A 15,133-nucleotide genomic window follows, 5' to 3' on the forward strand; every position below is an offset into this window, starting at 1 on the left:
GGACCGGTTTTATCAGGGTTTTGTATATTTTGTATTTGGTTTTTCTCGTGATGTTGTTAGATCTTAGATGTTTAATTAGTCCATTATATGTTTTATTAACAATATGTATTCTTCTCTTAACTTCTTCGCTGACATTGTTATCTGCGGTAACTAGTGAACCTAGATATGTAAAAAAATTTACGCTTTCGATGTTATAGTCTCCTATTGTCAGATTCTGTAGGTTTCTTTGGCCTGTCGATTTGCTGGCCTTCATGTATTTGGGTTTTATTTCATTAATATTTAGGCCACTGTTTTGTGCCGCTCTTTCTATCGCATTAAATGCTTCTATCATTTCTCTTTTGCTTCTAGCTATGGTATCAACATCATCTGCAAATGCCAATATTTGTACACTTTTTGGTATTATTGTTCCTCTGGTATTGACTTTTGACTCTCTAATTATTTTTTCTAACGTGATGTTGAATAGAATACAGGATAGGGCATCTCCCTGTCGTAGGCCCGTTCTAACATGGATTGTATCTGTTAGTGCGTTTTGAATTCGAATTTTGCTTTGTACTTTAATTGTTTCTTTTACTATATCAATGAGTTGAGTTGGAATATTAAACTCTTTCAGGGCGTGGATCAGCAATTCTCGATGGATACTATCATATAGGCACTCTCAAAATCAATGAAGAGATGATGTGTGTCAATATTAAATTTACTAGTCTTTTCCAAGATTTGCCTCAAGACGAAGATCTGATCTATTGTGGACTTCTGCCTGCAGAAACCACATTGATATCCCCCAATTATTTGTTCCACATATGGTCTCAATCGCTCATACACAATATTTGACAGTATTTTATATGCCACAGTCAATAGCGTTATTGCTCGGTAGTTTAAAATTGCGTTATAAAACTAATATCTAATTTTATAAAATCCTAATGTGACAAGTCACGCAATCTATCCGGTCCGGTTTCGATATGTAAACATTGAATGACGTTTAATAAACGTCATTGTATTTTGTTATGTATTTTTTATAACAGCTCCAGAATGACTGAATCGATTTAGCTAATTTTGATTTTAAAACATTTGTAGAAGTCCAAAGAAGGTTTAAAAGGTGAGAAAATGTGATAATTGTAAAGAAAATACTAAAAACAACAATGTTATTGCCATATACACACAGTTACATTATACTGATTTAGATTTACGTCACTAAAACTGCTGCTAACTTCTGGTCTATGTACTTTTTTACGTTTCCCGTGAAATCAGTTCTTTTGGCACTGTGTTTGCTCTAAATATGGTATTTATTATAATAGGACTCAACGATTCTTATTTGTTTGGAACTGCAGTCATATGTCGTATAATCCGTGTATAAAATTAATATACACAGATTATACAACATATGAGAGAAGCTCGAAACAAATGAGAATCGTTGGAAAGCCCTATTGTTTCACTAAATTTATAATTATTAAAATGTATTGCATTAATGCTCAAACTTGAATTTTGAATTTTATTTATTTAATGTTATATTTATTTTTAACGACCACATTTTTACACACTTCCTATACAACTAATAAAATTTGATATCTGATGGGATATTGTAAAGAACTTCTTCCTTAGACTTCTATGTACAGTCACAATCACTGAATAGTTTACACCCTTTAATATCCAGTGGCCAATTTTTTGAGTTTTTACCTCGTTTAAACGCACCTTTTAGGTCAAAGTGACGTTACCAGTGGCGGACCCAGAATAGGTTAATTAAAATTAGAAAATCAAAATAAAATAAATCTATTTTACAAAATTTATCAAAACGGAAAGTATAGAAAGGCATTTTTTTTTAAATAATATTGAGTTAAAATTATTGAGTTTGGCAATTACTTTTGGTTTTGCGCTTGATATAAACGGCATTTTGGACGCTTTTAATAACTGCTTATTTTATTTTTAAATACGGACTAAAATTTTTGACAAGCAATTTGACATTTAGTTAATCCGTACGACATTGCGATTTTACAGTATTACAATATAAAAAATAAAGGTGTAAACTATTCAGTGATTGTGACTGTACATATACTTCAAAATCAAAAATAGCCAAATCATTACAGTCCCTCTCGAGATATAAAATAAAAAAATAAGAGTCAGAAAAAAATGGAGGCTATCAGATAAAATTGGAGGGTGCCAGAAAAAAATTGAGGGAATCAGAAAAAAATGGAGGGTGTCACAAAAAATTGAGTGGAGTAACTGTAGATGGCAATTGATTGTATTCCCCGTCGTATGGCGAATTGTATTGATTTGCGTATTGATATGCAGTAAACATATCAATTAACACGTTGGCTACCTGTTGATAACAGCCGCGTGACACACTGTAGTTGTCTCAAATGAATAGTAACGTGAGATTCGTGGCCGTAGGGACCCACTTTTTTTAACATTGCTGCAGCCAACTTGTTAATATACCGCTCTTAATGGACTCTATTCGGATAGTTGTATTTAAAATTAAACATTATTGGTTTTTAAAAACAATTAAAAGTTCCTAATATACTCACAAAATGACTGAAATTCTGCTTATGTACATTTATAGAATATATGCTCAATATGTTTATTTGTAGTTTTTATACTTGTCCAATAACCGTATACTATTTTGTATGTATTTTATTTAATAAGCCAATATTTATTTATAAGATTTTAAACATACTACAATATTTTCTAATAATTGCGCATTTTGTGTTTATCCGTATGTAGTTTGAAAAGAAGCTCAGAAAATCAAATTATTAATAAACACATAGTGATATATTTATCTAATATTTTTCTTTATAATATGATGGAAGTATCCGTTATGTAAGTATACATTATAATATTTTTATTATTTGATAACATTATAAACAACATTTTCTGCTTTTGTGATGGATCTAGGTTTTGTTTGGGTGGATCTGATGAGAGTATAAGGGTATGACGTTTTCGAAATGATAGACGAAATATAGAGTTGGTTGTTGAACTTCATACAGCAAGACAACCAAGCATTATGATATGGGGTACTATATGTTTGGGAAGCAGATCACCTCTATTTTTTATTAACGGCACTTTGACAGCTCGACGATATATTGGCGAAGTACTGCAACCGATTTGACATCCCTATCTACAAACCATTCCAAATGCGATCTTTCAACAGAATAACGCAAGACCTCATATTACCCGTGAAACCATGGATATCATACTATAACGATTGGATGGACAAGAGGTCATGGAGGCTGAACCAGAAGGATCAGGACGATATTATCCTTAGATGGAATTAGGAATGACCGAAGATGGAAAGGTCCAATCTCTTACATTGACGATAACGTCGCCACGTTGCTCAGTCGGAAGAGATGTGGGCGTGGTTCTTTGGGTTGGGCTTCTTTTGCAATAAAAGATGTTAAATGAATAAATAATGATATGCGAATAGAGCTAATGAAACGACGATAGACAAAAGATAAATAGATAACATTAACTGATGGTTTGACTCATGGACTCTATGAAAACGAAAATACTGAATACGCAAACGAAAATATTGGGCGCCTGGGATTTTTACCTCTAAATCCTCAAAGGAATAATTAACGAAACATAACACAACAATAGAAAAATTAGCAACACTGCTACGACAAAACAACAATGTTCTAGTCTTGAGCTGTAAATAAAAATTAAATAAAATGCAACATTGTACACTCTAATAAAACATTTATTAAAATTCTCAAAACGAAATCTTAATATTTACACAATACGTACATAATATGCAGTGTAATATCGCCAACAACAAAATTAAGAAACCAAAAAAATACCTAGGCAGTTAATCTGTAAAACAAAATGTTGAACGAAACAATAACTGCCGAATGTAATTGTTATCACTGCATATAAATTGGTGTATTCACCAACACAGTAAAACCAAAAAAATGCGAAATGTAAGTGAACGAATGTAACTCTTATTAACTTAAAAAAAGAACTGAAGTCACTCAAAAGAATAAAAAAATCGATACTCTAGATTAAATCTAAAAAATCTTAACGTTCACTTACAATAAAAAAGGGAAAGAGCTGTTTGCTTAAATTTTAAATCTAATACTTAATAGTACTCCTAATATAAATTTATATAAAAAATCTGAAAATGTTACGCATATTAAATTCAAACTCAAAATGTCTTTATTTACATGTTTATCTACTTTGAAATGAAAGGATAGTCAATATTCACGTAATCAAATGAAACTGAATGTCCCGATAAGAATTAACCCTTGTCACAAAATATACACTAAAATATTCACTAACCTCCCTCACTTTCAGAAACAGGTAATGTTCGACCATCTGGCAAGCCGCTGGCCTCTCAGAAACATTAGGCCATGTCCACACATGGCAGAAAAGTGTCTGCAAAACATAAATCGGCACCAGCTTAGCCGGTACAGGTAACCAAAGGTAGCGTGACAATAGGGCCCCCAATGAAGCAAAACGGGGTGTAGATCAGCGTAATAGAATAAGAGGAGTAGGTGGTAGATCGAGATGGAGTATAATGCGAACTTATGTGGACGGTGGACCCTTTAAAAAATAGAAAAACGCCATTGTACAATTGTACATACCAATAAACGATAATTTATACTCTTACCTGCCTTAAAGGCGTGGCCCACGATACGCGATTACACTTGATCTCATTTAACGACTAACTCTATTAACTCAACTCACTGCAACAAAGTTAACTCACGAATGCCAAGATTTCACAGATTTCTGCTTAAATAGGAACTGATGGCTTGGGTACGCGACTTTATCAACGGTCCTGAGGAATATGCAAAAAGGGCCTTATTAACATCGCGGCACACGCGTCAAATGTCCCAGACCCTAATTCTCAAATTAGTTATGACCATTAGTGGATTAAGTATTAACGACTTATTCTACCTAAAAGCTATTAAATCCTCGCATTTTGCATGAGAACGTTTCTATCGATAGGGCACATGTGTTTCTAAAAAAAACACGCCGATAGAGACTCTGAAATCTACAGGCAGTTAAGTCAAAAACCGTGAAGCGATGGGGACTGAATCAAAATCTACACTCAGAAAACTTAAACGTTACAGTACAAGAATCTGGTATAGACACTTTGGAGTGGCTATCAAGATCAGCTGATTCACCCATCGAATGTGGGATATGGCAGGTCGAAACCTAAATCGATTGCCACGTCCTCCAACAAACTTAGAAGACCTGTTGCATTCCGTAAGAAAAATCTGGATGAGTGTTTCGCAATATTTACATATTAGTATTATTATAGTATTTGCTCTTCTGGATGTTGCATTTTTTTGGCCATCAGTATATAAATTATGTGTTACATTCCGTAGTCTTTAAATCTACTCAGCAATCGAAAGCTGACAGTAGAGAAAAATAACTAATTTATCTGCAGATGGAATTTGATGTAATATAAGTTGAAGTGACTCATTGAAATAAACAAAGAATAATTGCCTTCTTCCTTGATCACTTTTACCTGACATTTCTTACTAAATACATATGCTTAAGAGGACAAACAGAAGATAAATCAGCAAAAGACCAATAACTGTAAGAGTAATGTCTAGAAATTGAGAAGTTGGAGCATCAACATGGGTATCTTTTATTTACTTACGAAGCTGAAAGTACTATCGGTTATAGTTTACATAGTATGATTCGGCTTTTATATTCGTCTCCAATAAAATCACATTCATAATATCTTGCGAAAAACATAATTCAAGAGCTTCTTTTATGGTCAATTATTGAGAACTATATCTAGTTAGTCTAGTATACTCTCTTTCTCCTCGTAGTAAGTCGAACTTTTGCCCACACAATACCATCTTCAGACATATAAGATGGATTTTCAGTGGTAATTACACGAGAGCTCTAAAATTATCGATTTGTATTCCGAGTGACACTTTGACATATTTAATTTCACGACCTGAAGGGGAGTGAAATTATGTCAGTGTCACGAGGGCAAAACAAATCGATAGTTCAAGCTCGAGAGTAATTCGGTAAGATTATTTCATGAATAAAACTGTCTTTTTAATGACAGTTTTACATTATGCTATTTTCATGCTAGGCAAGAGCCATGCAAGACGGATCACGCTACTGCGCATGCCCACGCGCTATTTCCATGCAATTCCTGTGCTAGACGAAAAATTAAAACTTGTTCTATTTTTCATGCTATTTTGATGCAAGTCCTGTCAAAATTCATGTCGCCAACCTAACAAAATTTATTACAGTTACAGACAGTAAGTAAACGTAAAACAAAAGCATAACAACTTTATCTTCGTCGTGACCGCCAACTTAGTCCACGTGGATAGTGTTGTTTGTTTTTTGCAACTATTTGTATTTATAATAATTGTGTATTATTTGAATAATAGAGACTAAAATAATTATGTCTAAAGTTAATCTTAAAACGACTGGGTGAGTACAAGTTTGTTTTATAGTATTACTAGAGAGAAAATTAACATATTTATATCTTTTACTAGCTATAATACCCGGCTTCGCCCGGGAGTTGATATGAGATTACGCGGTAGTTGCAATAAAAAAATAAACTATGACGTAATAGTAAAAAAATTTATTGAAAACATTCGCTCATTTTTTACACTATTTGCTTATAAACAACCATTAGAATTAATTAAAGACACTATTAATTATCTTTTCAAAAATAATTATTTTTTCAAAAATAATTAATATAAATAATTAATAATCAAACTGAGAACTTCCTTTTTCTGAAGTCGGTTAAAAATACTTACATTTGATATTTCACAATAAAGGCTCACAGACGACTTTTTTCTTCTCGGCTTCAAAATCGAGAATTAATTAAACACACTATTAAAAATACTGACACGTGATACTTCAAAATAAATGCTCACAGATAACTTCTTTCAGTTCCTTTCGCAATCGCTTTTCAAATCGAACTAACTCTGGCGGGTGATACCGGGCCCTTATATATTCAGAGAGCTAGGCTCTAGCATATTCGGAAAAGTTCGAGAGTATTTTCTTTTACACATTCTAGAATGTACTCGACATTATCGTCCGCCGTAACAATAAGTTCTGCAGCTATAGCATAAGTAGTAAAGGCGTGAAATTTGAAAACTTAAATTTTTAAATATTTTCAGAATTAATAATTAATAATTTGAATAACTAAACTTATCTCGCTTCAACTCCAAAATATATATATTTATTATACATATATAATGATGATAATGATGTTAATACCGGAATATTTAAAAGTTTGGCGAAGGGGCAAAATTGGGAATATTTAAAAATTTGGTGGAGGAGCCAGGTCTAGGGTTAGCCAAGCTTGCTAGGAAAAGCCCTTATATCTTTAAAAATACGCCCTTTAAGTTAAAACGGGAACTTACTTGTTCGAGGGGGGATAAAGGGCTATTGCACTATATAAGTCACTTTATCGTATCGGGAATCCTTTTTAAGTTTTATCGGCACACACATTTTATCAACTTAGTTTTATTATATATAATGATATAGTAAACAAATATGGACCATGGAGTTAACCAAATTATTATTAATTTTGTATGAAAATTATCCTTGCTTGTATGATATTAGGTCAAGCAAATATCATAACAAAGTTGAACGAATCCAAGCATTGGAAGATATTAAAAATAATTTAATTGCCCACAATAATTCAATAACAGTGGATCTTATCAAAAAGAAAATACATGGGATTAGGTCCCAATACTTTACAGAAGTAAATAAAATTAAAAAATCAGAGGCAAGTGGGGCAACCACAGATGACGTTTACGTACCAAAGCTCTGGTTTTTTGAAATGGCATCTTTTTTAAACGAAAGTACAAGCGTAACGTGCCAGGGTGAATCGAATTTGGATGACCATCTCTTTAATGCTGTAGAGGGTGAGACCGAGGAAGCAGATTTAAACTGCAGCTTACAGGAAGATATGTCCCAGTCAAGCTTTAGAGATGACATTGAGGTAATATTTAGAATTATTTATTATTTATAAATTAGAATTTATAAGTTTTTTCGACTAAAATGGAAAAAGCCTACCAAATGGTAATTTGACACCAATTAACATCGCATATTAACCAATATTTTTCATGTTTGATAGAGATAGTTACTATTGAATAACACATAAATTAGGCTTATAAATAAAAAGATATTTGGATTTAAAAATTAGACATGTCTTGTTTTGCACATGTCTGCTTATGCACTTAAATGAACCTTAACTGATTTTGTATTTCTTATAATATTGATAACCTTGTGTGTAATACTAACAAAAAACGGTCATAATAAAATAAAACCAAATTTTAAAAATAATGTTTTTAAAATGAAATTGTCAATTTAATATCAAACAGTGCAAACATGACTTCACGTGACTAAGAAGTCGCATCCGGATTGGTTTAAATGCCATTGTCTGCTTTTGCATCTAAGGATAAGTTTAAACTGTCGATAAAGCCATTCAAATGTCTGTTTATGGACTAGGAGTTAGAAAATCGGATTCGTAGAAATTTTTAAATATGGAATCAATCTGTCTTTCTAATACCTCGTAACCACAAAATAACGATTGTTAAGGAGGCAAGAAAAACTATTGCTATTCATACGCTCAGCTATGGGGATGTGAGCTATTACAAACCCATTTAATAATATAAGCGATGAAATATGGCTTACAAGGTTTTTTGAACATGTGAGTTTAGCTTTATAAATCTGTAAAAAACGCATTTTCCAACTTTTGTGGGTTACAAGGTATTAGAACGACACAGGCGATATAACTCATTTTTTCAAAAAATGTCAAATGTCTGGTTTTGCATTTATACATATGCTCACTAAACACTTACTCATTTTATACTTAAACTTATTTTATTATATTCTAGTATTCTGACTATGAAAATATTGAAGTAGTTTATGATGACCCAGGAGAGGGGCCTAGCAATTCCTGTTCATATATGGCTACTAAAGACAATAGGTTCCAGGATACACCATCCAAAAAGTGTAAAGTAAATGTTTCACAAACAAAAAGAAAACATGAACACTTGGATAACATTTTGGTGGAAACCACAAAAGCAATTAAGAACTTACAAGAGAACCCAAAACCTCCAGCAGAAGAAAGTGACCTAGTGTTATTTGGCAGGTATGAATAATAGAAAACAATTTTAAATTTAGTCTCTTGAACCACCTGTAATTAAAAATTCAATATTGATAGCTTAAAGCACACTTATTGTATGTCCGTACACATACTTTTTGAGAAAATTGAGTTTGAATGTTTAAGCTCTTGCAGTACAGCGCTTTAGCACAGAGTTTTGAAATGTCATTTATACCACATCAAATGCGTTAGGGACAAACAATGTCTGTACAGGATAATAGACTGTTAAGGGGGTCATCAAGGTACAGTGCATAACTCAATAATAGAAAAAAATGTACATACAATAAGTGTGCTTTAAGCCATCGGTATGTAGTATGAAGCATGAGTAATATTGAAAGACTTTTATAGGAGTTGTTTTAATACCTACTATAGTTGGTTCGCTAATCTGTTAATTATTTAAGTTAGTTACATTTTGGCAGACTAGACATGGCTGAAAATTACTATTTATTTATTTATTTTCTCAGTTATATATCTCAGTTCTTCTATAAAAAGAGTATACAGTCGGAAAAATGAAAGAAAACCCATGAACAAACATATAAAACACACTGTATTTTCCTATAACCGTGTCACAAAGAAAATTGCCCAGCGCAAGTACATGTAATAATAATTATTATATGTACTTTATATTATATATAATTTTTTGTGTGACACAGTGACAGGAAAATACAGCGGATTTTATATGTTCGTTCATGAGTATTCTTTCATTTTTCGTACTGTAAGTATGTAAATATCAAATGCTATTAATTTTTTTTTTTGTTTTTTAGATATTTGGCATCCGAAATGGCCAAATTAGATGAGGACACTGCTGATGATTTGAAGGCAGTCATTTTAAACGAATTATTTAAAGCAAAACGGATTTCTAAAGATAAAAAAGAATAGTTTAGTTTTTTATATTTATTTGTATATTTTGGTATAAATAATAATAAATAAATAAAAATATTTTAATCTGTGTTTGTCATTCTTGTTCAGAATTGTTTTTTAAAATGTTAATAAAAAAACTTATTCTTCTTAGTTAAGGCAAGACACTATTTTCTGGTAGCTGGTCATAAAACCTTTGTACCATATCTCTTTTTATTTCTATCAAACTCACAATAAGTTTTGTGGCCTCAAATGAAGTCAAGATTTTCCTCTTTGATAGTTTAAGATATCTTCTGGTTTAAACCCTAGTTGATTTGTGAACTACTGCCTCATATAACCCACCTAGTCTGAAGATGCTTGTACCAAACCGTTTTTTTTTTCATTACACTCCAGTCCTATGCCTTTCGCTTATTAGTAAAAGCGACTAGTTTAGTTTTTAAGAATTTCAGAGATATTTTCTTTTGAACCAATTCTCTATGTAATTAAGGGCATTTTCCTCTAATCACTATTACATCATCTGTGAAACCCCAGACCCAGATTCTTTGACTGATAAGCCCATGAATCAGGTTGTCGACCACTATATTCCACGATGTTTGTGACCTTAGTTGCCCTCATGTGTATGGCTTCTTCTTTAGTAGTTTTGTGTTGACCAAGAATCATTATTGGTCAATGTACAATTACTAAAACAATCAGACATTGATAGCTTCTGATCATTTTCTTCGATTATGTAAAGTAATGTTAAAATCAGTTAGGCCTCTCATGGCCTCATTAATATATACCTGGACCTCGGAGGTAAACTACACTGTCATTTCGAACAACTGTGTTTAGCCTGTGTTTGCAACAAAGTTTAGAGCACTTAGTATGTTAATAAAAATCTGATATATCCCATAATTGATTGAAAGACAATATGACCATATTTTAATGTTAATATATAACCAATTTGTATAATACAACTAATAAAATAAGTGGATTAAAGGAACTTGTTCAAAATAACACCATGTCGACATAGTGTAGTTTACCTGTGAGGTCCAGTTTATGTGGATATTATTCTGCTTTGAAGCATTTAAATAATCCACTTGTGAGTTTTGTTGGTAAATAAAAAATGTATTTCTTCAGTAAATATTTTTTAATTATTACATATCAAATCAAATTTATTGTACAACAGGAAAAGTCATAATACAAAAACAATTAGGGTAGTGCCAAAAAAATTAAATAAAAATATAAATTTGTGGTTTATGGAACTTAACTTTAAAATCATTCCTACATTAAACTAAAAAATATACAAGCAATAAATAAAAAAACATGTACATGTAAGAGACAGAGAAATAGGTAAATTACAAAAGTCACTTTAAGTATTATTTACACCTTAAAAACTTAACTGTAAACTAGCCATAATAGAAAGGGCAATGGAAAGACAAATGCTGGGTACACAACTATCAGAAAAACAATAGCTGGAACAAATTGTAAGTATGTTGCTCAGGATAGAGATCAATGGAAGGAGTTGGGAGAGGCCTATGTCCATGCATGGACGATAGAAGGCTTAGAAGAAGAAAGAAATCTACTCCGAAACTCCTTTTCAACGGGACCAGATAATATTCCAAACTAATTTTTGGAGATGCTGTTCATGGCTATTTGGTTCAGTGTTTGAATATTTTTGGATAACAGTTACTTGTATAATAAGTATTCATTAATTTAATGAATATGATTATTTCTTCACTATCTATATATTCAGTGATTACAATAATTTATACCTATTGAGAAAAAGTGATCAGGTGATTTTAATAATGTACTGTTGCTATGGAACGTGTAGATACATTTTGAACACCTTTAACAACTACAATAATTGTTTACATGAAGTACATGTCATATTGAAATTTAGTTTAGTAAAATAAATCACTTGAGAAAGACACTCTGCCGAAACAACTGTACCATTAACGTGTAAAAAATGTCGTGGAAGTATTGAAAACAGAATGTCTCAGTGTGTTATTGTTAGATAAAATGAACTTCCATTAAAATAAGGGTCAAATCCATCAATTTTTCATATAAATTTTCCTGCTACCAAATAGGTATGCCTCCATTAATCCAGTTGATAGGGCCTTAAGATTTTTACATACACTGTGATATAGATCCTTTTAACTTAAATCGTTGATTGAGGTATAATATTTCAATCAACGCTTAAATTTAACAATAATGTTACATAATATTGTATTATAATGCTGTTATGGGGTGATCCTGTCTCTTTCATAAAAATAAATAATGAAGCCTAACGTTTTAAATACCTGATTATTCACATACTCATAATAATTAAAGCAGACTATCATATATATTCACACCGGTTATTAGTTTGAGAGAGGAAAATACTGCGCAAAATCTTCAGTGGGAAAAACTTAAATGGACAATGGGTAAGAACAACAAATAAGGAACTAACTGAGCTCTATCAAGATCCTAACATACTAGCAGTAATTAAGGCGGAAAGACTTACATGGTTGGGCAATGTGCAGAGGATGATTCCATCTAGAATTCCCAGAAAGGTACTATCTAGTGCATTGGTAGGGAAAAGGCGAAGAGGAAGACTGAGGTCACGATGGAGTAATGGAGTTAGAGAAGAATTAACGTAAGGAACTGGGAAAGAAAAACAACTGACAAAAGGGAGTGGAAAAGAATAGTACATCAAGCTATGGGCCTACTAGGCTCGTACTGCTTACAGTAGGAAAAATGAAAGAATACCCATGAACGAACATATAAAACACGCTGTATTTTCCTGTCACCGTGTCACACAAAAAATTGGCCAGCGCAAGTACATGTGATAATTATTGTTGCATGTATTTGCACTGGACAATTTTCTTTGTGATACGGTGACAGGAAAATACAGCGTGTTTTATATGTTCATTCATGAGTATTATTTCATTTTTCCGACTGTACATATTATATTATTATTATTATCATTAGCTAGCACATATCTTCTTGCCACGAAACACTACCAACTCCATTGACATACTCTTTAAATTCTTCTCGTATTTCAATGGCAAGTTTTTTAGGCCTGTTACCACCCTGAGCACTCAAACCACAAGCCAGTGTGTATTTTTTGTTAATGTCCCTCTCAGGATTGACACCAGTATATTTGGTTTTTAACTCATGTCGTAAAAAGTTGTGCAGTGCACAACAGGCTAACGTTACAATTTTTACCTTTTCTGGAACCAAAAGGTTTACATTTAACAGAACACGAAATCTATTTGCAAGTATTCCAAAAGTGTTTTCAACCACACGGCGAACACGGCTTAATCTATAATTAAAAATGCGTTCCTGACGCGTCATGTTTCTAAAGGGGTATGGCTTCATTATATGTGTTGACAGAGGAAATGCTGCATCAGCAACAAAAACAAATGGTACTGGAGTATTCCTTAGTGGTAGAGGTTTATCATTAGGAAACTTCAGTACATTTTGTTCAACAGCTTTATACAGGTCACTTTCTCTGTAAACACCACCATCTGAAACTCTTCCATTCATGCCTACATTTACATACAAGAAGTTATAGTTGGCATCTACCAAACCTAGTAAAACAATACTATGTTGCTTTTTGTAATTGTAAAAAGCAGAACCTTCTTGTTGCTGAGCCTGTATGATCACATGTTTGCCATCAATGGCTCCCAAAATATTTGGCAAGTTCCATGTTTCCTCAAACTCCTTAGAAATGTTTAACCATTCTTCTGTTGTACATGGTACCTATAAATTACACAAAATTAACATGTACCCCTACCAGGCATTTATTCACTCACCTTCAAGTAATCTCTCTTTAGTTCATCATAAATTGCTCTACAAACAATTGGAATAAATTCAGATATAGCAGACTCTGATACTCTATAATTATACATTAGAGATCTAAAAGTTTCTCCAGTTGACAGATACCTTAAAGTTATTATTAGTTTTGTTCTTGATGGAATGCACTGGCGAAAATTGGTATCTTTTTTCTGAATTCGTGGATTAATCTTTTCCAGGAGCTTAAGGAAAGTGTACTCGTTCATTCTAAGAAAGTTTTTAAAACTTTGCAGGTCCCTAGCATCCAAGAACTCTTGGGGTAATCTCAAATTTCCCAGTTCTGCATTCAACCAAGGTTTGACCCAGTATTTTCGAGGTTTTCTTTTTTTTTTATTTTTCATCATTGTTGCTACAACAGCAACATTAAGTAACAACAATGTTTTCTTTACTTCTGTTGACATCCTTTACCTTTGTATTTTTATAATAAATAGTATAATAAATAAATAATATACTAAATAGTAAATAGTATAATAACGGTATAATAATTATATTGTTTATTTACGTTTACATCAGTAAAAATAACCTCAAATATTGAAATATTTCCTCTCTGTTGGCAACAATGAAAGTCGTATCTAAAATGCACAGAAATAGCTCTGATGTAAAAAGGTCAGGCTAGGCAAGAGATACGCCATGCAAGACGGACTTGCATAGCATGAGAATTGCATAGCCTTGATGTAAAGTCCACTTAAATCATTTTAACTAATATTTTATTGATATTTTTACCTGAATAGTTGTTAAACCTGTTTCTTGGTGTTCTCAGAGAGACAAGTTGTAAACATTAATTGTCATTAATGTCACTGAATGTTCATATTTTCGTAGCAACGAAGGGCATCTGACGTAATACTTGACGACGGGAAATTATCAAAAATTATCAGTCTAATTTAGATTTCTGTAGCTTTTTATTGGTCAAAATCTCTGGGTGAAATAATCAGTACAATTTACTGATAAATTACTGATCTCACCATCATTAACTTGCAACACTACATCAATTTCTGGCCCAATATCAGTCACTTTGAAATCACTTCTAGTACCAAATCGTTAAAATAACTATCGTAAGCGTCTGTTTCTAATATCGCCAATAGTTCTCCATCAGTCATCTGTTATGGATTTTGAAACTTTAGTGTTTCACTGATTTTTATAAAGCAAATCCTACTCGACAATCACTACAAACGTGACTAGACGGACTAAACACACTAAAACTGTACCTACTTAGATAGTAAGATAAATACGTCCTCGTAGCAGCTATTAAATACAGTTGAGTCCCTGAAACTACCCGTGCGTCATCATTTAAAGCATACGAAATAAGTCGATGATAAGTCGGAAATTGAAATTTACTAAACGCAACAGCAAGTCACTTGCTTTAAATGATGACGCACG

At 32.4% G+C, this 15,133-nt stretch overlaps 2 protein-coding genes across 2 annotated transcripts; one reads left to right on the plus strand and one right to left on the minus strand.

Moving 5' to 3' along the window:
• The first annotated feature begins 686 nt into the window (after positions 1-686).
• On the plus strand, positions 687-10,027 carry LOC126887449 (uncharacterized). The gene is made up of 4 exons (XM_050654990.1): positions 687-6,387; positions 7,456-7,915; positions 8,814-9,070; positions 9,847-10,027. Exons 1-4 carry the CDS (start codon positions 6,359-6,361, stop codon positions 9,959-9,961), a joined length of 861 nt encoding a protein of 286 aa, XP_050510947.1. The 5' UTR covers positions 687-6,358; the 3' UTR covers positions 9,962-10,027.
• Positions 10,028-11,047: 1,020 nt separating this feature from the next.
• Positions 11,048-14,440, minus strand: LOC126887446 (uncharacterized). Its single transcript, XM_050654987.1, has 2 exons — positions 13,717-14,440; positions 11,048-13,663 (listed from the first exon to the last, which is right to left on the minus strand). Exons 1-2 carry the CDS (start codon positions 14,155-14,157, stop codon positions 12,890-12,892), a joined length of 1,215 nt encoding a protein of 404 aa, XP_050510944.1. The 5' UTR covers positions 14,158-14,440; the 3' UTR covers positions 11,048-12,889.
• Positions 14,441-15,133: the final 693 nt, after the last annotated feature.

This window comes from Diabrotica virgifera, chromosome 6 (genome assembly GCF_917563875.1).
Source record: "Diabrotica virgifera virgifera chromosome 6, PGI_DIABVI_V3a".
In the NCBI taxonomy this organism is placed as follows: Eukaryota; Metazoa; Arthropoda; class Insecta; order Coleoptera; family Chrysomelidae; genus Diabrotica; species Diabrotica virgifera.

Bases quoted from the DNA above. Each gene is read 5' to 3' on its own strand.
- LOC126887449 (XM_050654990.1), top strand. From the start codon at position 6,359: ATGTCTAAAGTTAATCTTAAAACGACTGG. The intron at 6,388-7,455 runs GTGAGTACAAGT...ATAATGATATAG, and splicing joins GTTAATCTTAAAACGACTGG to TAAACAAATATGGACCATGG. The intron at 9,071-9,846 runs GTATGAATAATA...TTTGTTTTTTAG, and splicing joins GACCTAGTGTTATTTGGCAG to ATATTTGGCATCCGAAATGG.
- LOC126887446 (XM_050654987.1), bottom strand. From the start codon at position 14,157: ATGTCAACAGAAGTAAAGAAAACATTGTTGTTACTTAATGTTGCTGTT. The intron at 13,664-13,716 runs GTGAGTGAATAA...TGTAATTTATAG, and splicing joins TAAAGAGAGATTACTTGAAG to GTACCATGTACAACAGAAGA.